This window comes from Cynara cardunculus (genome assembly GCF_001531365.2).
Source record: "Cynara cardunculus var. scolymus isolate 2C chromosome LG 7, CcrdV1, whole genome shotgun sequence".
NCBI classification, from domain to species: domain Eukaryota; kingdom Viridiplantae; phylum Streptophyta; class Magnoliopsida; order Asterales; family Asteraceae; genus Cynara; species Cynara cardunculus.
This window is the reverse complement of record NC_037534.1, coordinates 9,983,360-9,992,583: the sequence shown is the minus strand read 5'-3', so window position 1 is coordinate 9,992,583 and position 9,224 is coordinate 9,983,360. Positions and strand designations below refer to the sequence as shown.

General features: G+C 35.2%; 1 protein-coding gene across 1 annotated transcript; it reads left to right on the top strand.

Moving 5' to 3' along the window:
* Nucleotides 1–340: 340 nt before the first annotated feature.
* LOC112515157 lies at nucleotides 341–778 on the top strand. Its single transcript, XM_025121832.1, has one exon. It carries the CDS (start codon nucleotides 341–343, stop codon nucleotides 776–778), a length of 438 nt encoding a protein of 145 aa, XP_024977600.1.
* Nucleotides 779–9,224: the final 8,446 nt, after the last annotated feature.

Genomic DNA, 9,224 nt, shown 5'->3' with positions numbered 1-9,224 from the left:
CGGCCCATAACCGGTTATAAAGTACCTATACCGGTCCTATCATTTTCGACCGGGACCGGGACCGGTTACGCCGGGACCGGTTATGGCCGGTTATGAGAATGGTGAAGACCGATTGGGACCGGCCCGGGACTGGCCCGGGACCGGTTTTTGGCCATCTCTATTTGGGACTGTTGATGAGAATTATGAAGCGTGAGATTGAGAAGGTTACATTTTTGAAATTTTAGGCCCATTTAAGGGTACCATCCGAAGGAAAAAGTGAGGACTTGGGCAAATAGGAATTTTAGGCCCATTTAAGCCACCTGTTCTAGCTATCGGCGAATATCAACAATGGAAAGTTCGGATGATTCATTTTCTGGATAACAAAGATGAGAAGTTGATGCAATTCATCAAGAATGGACCTTATATCAGTTACGTGGATCTACCTGCTCAGACAACTGAAGAAGGTATTGTTGTTCCTGCATCTAGACAGAAGAAAGATCCTCAGTATTACATTGATACTGAAAAGCAAAAGGTCCTGATTGATAAGAAAGCATTAACTTACATGCTAATAGCAATTCCGAATGAGTTATTCAACATAATAGACAGTTGCAGATCAAGAAAAGAACTCTGGGATGAGCTTGAGAAAGAAATGCTTGGTAGTGAGAAGTCAGTCCAGACTAGAATGAACCAGTGTATCAGTTCTTATGAAGGATTTTGGACTAGAGAGACTGAATTAGTCACTTTATCTTACAACCGGTTCAATGTGATTTTGAATGATTTAAGAAGATATCCATCATGAATATACATTTTAACTACAGCATTCATCATGAATATACATACTATTCATAATGAATATACATATTATTCATCATGAATATTTATGTATGATTACATGTACACAACAACTCTATAGTATTTATATTAGTATGATATTTATCATAAATATTAATTTTCACTTAATATTCATTATGCATATACATATTATTCATCATGAATATACTCGAGTTTCAAGTCTACATAATCTAGCTTCTTTCCTTTTATTTTGTTCTCGATTGATTTTGATGAGATCCTAATTCGTCTCAATAGATTCCTGTTCCATCTCGATCAAAGTTGAAAGTGGTAAGTTGTGATTTTTACACAAATAAACACATAATAAAACAATCGATAGATTTGATTTTGATTTCGAGATTTGAATATGAATTTGATTTGGTTTGTATGCACAAGTTATGAGGATTGACCTGATAAGATAACCGGAGGAGATCTGGCCTAAGAAGATATCAGGAGGAGGTGTGTTCAAGTATATGATATTTTTTATTTTTTAAAAAGAAAAATGATAAAAATTTGGGAAAAGGCTAAAATATCCCTCAGTTAACAGGTTTTTCTTATGACCATTAGAGGGAGTGACCAAATCTGAATGTTTTTGTAAACCACTATAGCAATATAGTAATTTCCAAATTGCAAGGACAAAAAGTGTTGTTTTTGACAAACCATACGAACCAAATTTGTGATTTAGGGGCCGTTTACCAAACGTTTATATGGGTAAGCAGTTACAAGTCACATTACCTCACCGGATGAATATGGTAAGGACCAAAAATCTTACCCGGTAAGAGCGAGATAAAGACCAAGAGTCTTATCTGGTAAGTGAGGGCAACAACTCTTACCACAGTAAGCGCTTACCAGGTAGATTGTTGCATACGATGTCGTTTTGGTTGACTAAAATCTTACCCATCAAGTAAATAATAGTGTTAACCACAAGGGTGGTGTCTGCTTGGTTTGAGCTTGGCTCCAAAGGTTAAAAGTACCAGGAGGTCTTAGGTTCAAATCCAAGGAGGAATAAAAATCCCCTTGTGGCCACGGAGATTCAAATGCGGTGACTCTGGGCTATCTGCAAAGCAGGTGGTCGCCCTGTGATTAGTCGGCTCGTATAGCGGGTTGGATATTCAGGTTAATAAAAAAAATTAATAGTGTTAAATTATACTAATAAACACTTACCGAGTAAGTATTTGGTAAACGACCCCTTACTCTTAAATAATAGTCATTTTTATTGTTACCCCTGGATAAAGATAAAATTTTCAATAGACTTTTTAAAATATTAAATTATCGTATTCGTGCATGAAGAAGTGAGACGTTTGTAACCCAGAAGAAAAGAAATTTGAAAGATTAAAATTGTTATATTAATCATATTTAGCAATTAAATGCGACATAAAACTAAACTTTCATGACGTTTAACGCCAGTTTGTGTTGAAATCGAGAGATTCCTTTTGTGGGGAACGAGGCGACGTCACGAATGCTTTGTAATAACGACATGATATATACCACACACCAAACGAGCAATCCAGCATAGTTGGTAGGTACAACGAAGTCAAGTGATGGATACATGTATAGTATGACAAGATACTATTTTCTTTAATTTTCATAAAAATAAAAGGGTCGTTTTGCCAAACACTTACCGGATAAGTGTTTACTGGAGAGAACATGACAATTATCTAAAATCTTACACTGTAAGAGACATAACAAAGACTGAGACGCTTACCTGATAAACACTTATCGGGTAAAAGTTGCTACCAACAATTCAATTTGGTGGCCAATAAGGTAATTGGGGTGGTTTGATGAAATGGTTTTGGGGGATTTGGATTTCATGGAATGGTTTTGAGGGATTTGGATTTCGTGGAAGGATTTGAGATTGAAATTGGAATTTTTGGTGTGTTTGGTTCGTAGAATTTGAAATGATTTTAAAAAAGTTATAAAATACGTAAACTATCTTCTTATTAATTGATTATTACAAAACAAATGTTTTTAACATATTTTAAAACATTATTACATACAAATCCTACGAAATCCTGTGAAATTCCAACCATACCCTTGGGATTCAAAACCCTTTGTGGAATTTCAACCTATCTGGAAGTTCAATAAAATCCCATAATTTCAAATTCAATAAATCCTTCGAACCAAACATAAGATTGTAATCGATTTCAATCCTACAAATCAAGCAAGACCTCAGACTTCTTGTGACAATGGTTTTTAACCCAAACACCTAACAAAACATTGTGTACCTGATTCGTCTTGCTCATCCAGTTCGGTGTTCGGCCTACTCGAAAGTTACCAATAAGCATGGCGATGGAGCGGGTTTTGTAATCCCTGGCCCTGGTCCCCGACGGGTACAGGGTTTAACATTTTGTCCCTGGTCAAAGCCCATAAATAATATCCTTTAATTTGTTTCTAACGGGCATCCAGGCCCCGGTCCCGTCCCCGGTTTGAGTCTACCAGGGATCCCCGGCCCCAGGACCACTTTAGCGAGGAAACCCCATTCCCATTCGGGTCAGGTAAATCGGGTTCCCCACCAAATCGGGACAAATCACATCCCTAGTTACAGATTACAAATCATTTTATACAAACTTGAGCTCTATAAATTTAATTGATCAAATATCGAATGTAAAAAATATCTTTCCCAATTAAAAGGTTGAGTTAAATGTGTGTGGGGGCATATATGAAGTGCATGTGCAAGAATTCTAGCATTAAATGTGCAATAAAATTAATTAAAATATATTATAAATAAAATATCAATAAAACTCGTGAAGAATAAATGGTTAGTTTGTATCGATTTGAGATGATTAAAAATATTACAAACTAATAATAAAAATAAATAATTTAATGAAAAAATAATAATAAATTGTAAATTTTATTAAAAAGTAAAATATTAAATAAATGGTACCAATAAGAAAATTTATATGAATAAATTTAAATATAAATATAAATAGTCATGGATACTTACTAAACACTTGCCTTGATAAACGTTTAGCAGTTCAATTACCTTACTTAATAATCATAACAATAACCGAGAATCTTATCCGGTAAGAGGAAAGATATGGATTAAGAGTCTTACCCGGTAAACAATGTTAAAAAAGGTGCAGTGCAAGACACGTATCTGCTGTTACGAAATGGGCTATAGCGTTTCTGTAAGTCGTAACTTACACCGCGGCTCATGTTATTTTGAACCTTGCCAGTAATTAAGGTTGATGACTCTTACCGGGTTATAAACGCTTACCATCAATTTTTGATGATCGAAACATTACCCTTTAAGATAAATAAGAACAATGACTTACCGATAAACAATTACATAAACATCTGGTAAACGACCCTTTGTTTTGAAATAGAAGAAGTAGTCATATATTTACAACTAACATATTATGATGTTATTTTTATTTCATATAAAACATGTATTTGTTTAAATGTCTTCAGATATTATGTGGGTGTTTGAGATTGTTTATTTGAAACAACTTATACTTTTCTGTAAAAGTGTTTGTCAACTTATTATAAGTAAGAATAATTTAGCTTCTACAAAAACTCTTTATTACCGATTTGGCACCAGTATAAGTTATTTATCCAAACATTTAAAATTGTTTATTATCGATAACACACCGAAACAAATCAATAAGTTATTTTTACAAATAATCTCGAATATCTAAAAATGGAAAAAGGGGTGTCGGCGGAGATGGGAATTGGGCGCACGTACCCACAGGCTGGTGGGGCCTCCATATTTAATGTAATGTAACCCCAACCCAACACAATATGGCATATTGGCATGGCATCCTCACACCTCCATTCACCCTCTCTCTTTCTTTTTTCTTCTACTAACATGGCTCTATAATTCTTATTATCGAGTAACACTCTTCATCTTTATAATTGTTCTTATCAGGTATGATTTTTGATCTTTGTCATGTTCATCCGGTAAGGAAAATTATCTAATAAGGACTTATCGGCTAAGCGTTTAGTAAACGGCTCCTTAGAGATGAAAATTTTATCTGTTGAGGTAACGTGGTTAAGTTTTACGGTTTGGTGGATAATGGGATGAGATTGGGGATTTATTTTCATATCTGAAGCGGGTTCGGGGTGAGATCTGGAATGACATTATCTATCCCTAATCTGATCGTGATTAACTTTTGTTTTTGTTTTATTTAATATATTTATATAGTGTATGTGTATGTAAATATATATGTATGCATGTATATAATAAATATATTTGATTTTCAATATGGGTAATTAATATTTTGATAATTCATTATAATTTTAATTTTAGAATATATTGTTGTTATTATTTTTTATTAAACGGGTACCCAATGAGTTTCTCGAACCCACCAGGATTCCTTTCCCCTAAACCCGTTGGGGATTAGTCCGCGTGAGGTCAGGGATCGGGGTCGGGGACGAGGGATGCATTACCCGCCCAATACCCGTCCCGTTTCTATCCTTAGTACCCAATGGGTTTCTCAAACCCACCAGGATTCCTTTCCCCTAAACCCGTTGAGAATTAGTCCGACTGAGGTCAGGGATCGGGGTCGGGGACGAGGGATGCATTACCCGCCCAATACCCGCCCCGTTTTATCCCTTGTTGAGACCGAACCAACAATTTTTTAAGTGATGACATTATTTGAATATACAAAAACGAAGTTAAGAATATTTTTCAAAATATCATCATTTTGGTTTGTTGATTAGTTTCTTATTTTTATTTTTATGATTAACCTGGATATCCAACCCGGTATACGAGCCGACTAATCCTAGGGCAACCACCTGCTTTGCAGATAGCCCGGAGTCACCGCATTTGAACCTCCATGGCCACAAAGGAATTTTTATTCCTCCTTGGATTTGAACCTGAGACCTCCAGGTACTTTTGATCTTTGGAGTCAAGCTCAAACCAATCAAACACCACCCTTGTGGTTAGTTTCTTACATTTTCTTATATGAGGCCTTGTATTCAAGTTTTTTATAGTATTTTTTTTCAGAAACGTAATGAACATAAAGTTAACAGCTAAAAACTAAAAAATGATTGAAATGAGATTCGAACCTTACTTGGGATGGCAAAAAGGTCGTCCAAACCAACTCTACCTAGACAAACGTATGTTATGTATTATAGTTTCAAAATACATACGATAACACCCAACATTACAAGACGGTTGCATTTTCACAAGTTTGAATTTGCTTGACTTACGATGGAAGAACGTAATGATGGCCTATACCATCGTATCTAATGAACTAGATCCGCTTAGGTTTTTCAAGATTGAAAAACTTGAATGTAATGCTTTTAGATATAGTGAGTTTTTGGTTTGTAATTACATGACCTGCTTTTCAAGAGATTTTTGTATTTAATCAGTTTTATTTATAAATAAATAATATATAATAAAGTAATTATATTTTAGAGTAAATTATGTCCCCGTGGTTTGTCAAAAGTTATGATTTTGTCCTTATGGTTTGGAAATTTCGCTTTTTATCCCTATGGTTTTGTAATCCTTTGCTATTTTTGTTCTAAAAATTTACAATTTATTGTTGTTTTGATCCCTATGGCTTGCAATTCTTTATTTTTTGGTCCCTTGTATTTAAATGTAAGAATTGGTCAGAGGACGAAAATAAAAATAAATTGAAAACTATAAAGACAAAAATAGCATTCTAAACCATAGGGACGAAACTGGAATTATTAACAAGCTAGGGGACGAAAATCATAATTTATTCTATATATAAATAGAAAACTATGTTATACTTGGATCAGAAAAGAACCTGAATGTAAGAAAGAGCAACTCTATTAATATATACTAGTAACGCACACGATGATGCGTAAATCATTTCGATTATGAAGTCGACAAATTGAAACGGCAATATTGTTTCAAATTTTGTTTTATTCTCCGTCTCTTTTGTCCGGTATTTGAAGAAGATCTTTCTATCAATATATAGGAATGAGTGTTCGATATAGGGGATAGAATCCATCTACTCTTTCTCTCTCATTTTTTCATGCTAACTTTATAGTTTGTTGTGATTTTAAATCATAAATCAGATGACTTATAAAGTCCAAAGTTAAAAGGTTCTATTGGTCAAATATTTTGAAATAGTGTTTTTAACCCAAAGCATTCATAGTTCTTGCCTCTTAGTTTGTGTTTGGTACATGGGACAAGACAGGAGGAGACAAAACTCACTGTCACAAGTTTGACGCGACATGGGACAGGACAAGAACTCACTATCCCACGTTTGGGGCGACATGAGACAGGGACAAGAACTGTGACAAGGTGGGACAGCGTGAGACAAAAAAGACTTTTTCTTGTTCCACCAAAATAGGTGGAACAAGATGAGACAAGAATGAGAAAGAAACTAAAATTTTACTAACTAAACCCTCTTTTGATATGTAACCTTAACATGATATTTGTTTTAGTGGTCACAACCGCTAGTTGCAGCCACCACCACCGCTAGTTGCGGCCGCCGCCTGTAGCCACAATCAGCGACCTCCACCACCTCCAGAACCACCATTGACCGTCGACTACCACTGTCTATCACCACCTCCAGAACACCATTGGCCACCTACCACCACCGTCCATCATCACTACCACCGTTGGCCACCTCCACCTTTTCTTCTACTACAACAAGCTCCTCCACCACCTCCATAACTATCGTCGTCCACTGACCACCATTGTCCATTGCCACCACCACTACCACCGTTGGCCACTTCCACCTTCTCCTATACTACAACCTCCTGCACCACATCCACAACCATCGTCGTCCACTGACCACCACCGTCCATTGCCACCATCGCTACCACCATTGGCCACTCCACCTTCTCTTCTACTACAACCTCCACTACTACCTCCACAACCATCGTCGGCCACCGACCAACACCGTTTATTGCCACCACCATGGGCTACCTCACATCCACCATCGGCTACCACTATCACTGCGCACCACCACCACCACCACAACAGGCTACCACTACCACCGTCAGCCACCACTATCGGCTACCACTACCATTATCTACCATATTCATGTCCTTCACAACCACAACCGCCCATCTCCACCACCACTAGTATCGTCGGACTCCACCACCTCCACCATAACCACCACTACTACCCACCATCACACCTTCCTCCACCACATAGGCCACAACTACCTCCTCCACCACCACCACTATCCACCATCTTCATGTCCTCCATGACCATTATCATCCACCAATTACCAATGCTTCTACCTCCACAACCATTGTTATTGCAACAATTTTTATCGTGTCTTCACCAATTGATAAAGATCTTCCAAACCGAATAGAACATAATTTATCCTTTATATGAATCGGGTTTTATCAAAATACCATCAATTATATAAAAAAAAAATTCAAATTTGGTACCGCTTTATATTTGTGTATATGAAAATTGTGTAAAAATGTTTATAAATTAAATTATTTACTTTATTTGTGTTAATTATAACTATTATATGATATATAAAATCATAAAATAACTTTTGTGGGCAACTTATCTAGTTCTGTCTTGTCCAGTCCTAGTCGTACACTTATGCATTAATTAGTGGTTTGTAGTTTTTACAACTTGTAATTGAAAAATGAAAATGCACAATTTATGTTTGAATAAAAATATGGTAAAAATACTCAAAAACTATATCTGATGTGATAAAAAATTATTGAGTACTAAAATATTTCAAAAAGATAGACCAATAGTAAAATGAAACAAATCAATTGGACCCTCATATTCCATATAGGAAGTATTTATAAAAATCAAGTTGATTTATTCTAATGAAAAGCAATATGGAACATTAACCTGGAAAAATGTGGTTACATATTAAAAAGATGATTTACCACATAGATCGATTAATGTTTCACAAAACATGTTTCTCAATAAAAAAAACATTTAATAATAAAATCTAAGAACGATAAGAAATAGAAACCAATGCTCTAAAAAGGCTCAACACAGTAGCCGTTGTGACGTAACATGACTCAAGGCTCATGTATGAGTATGACACGACGTCAAAGCTTGTGGCATGTATGGGTCAATACGCAATTTTGTAACGTGATAATTGATTTTTCTTACGTATTTAGTGTCTTCTTAGTGAAGTAATAGATAAAAATATAAAGATGTACCTTGATTTCTTGGACATCATAAGGTTCTTATATATGATAGAGGCCTACAAGCAACTTCAAAAAATATGTTACTAATAATTATATCTTGAAATTAATCAGAATAATTCAAGCAAACTAAATCCTCTTAGGCATTGTTTGAAAAAAATAAATTGGCGTATTTGTTGGGTACATGTCTGCATGGACATAAACTAGCTTATTTATAAGTTAATTAGAGTAGCGTTTTAGGAGCTTATTATCAGTTTTTTAATTATAATGCTGATTAATAGTAATTGTTATTTATTACTATTAATTAAAGATTAATATTACTTATTCACACAATATTAATAAAAACTAATTATTACTAATATTAG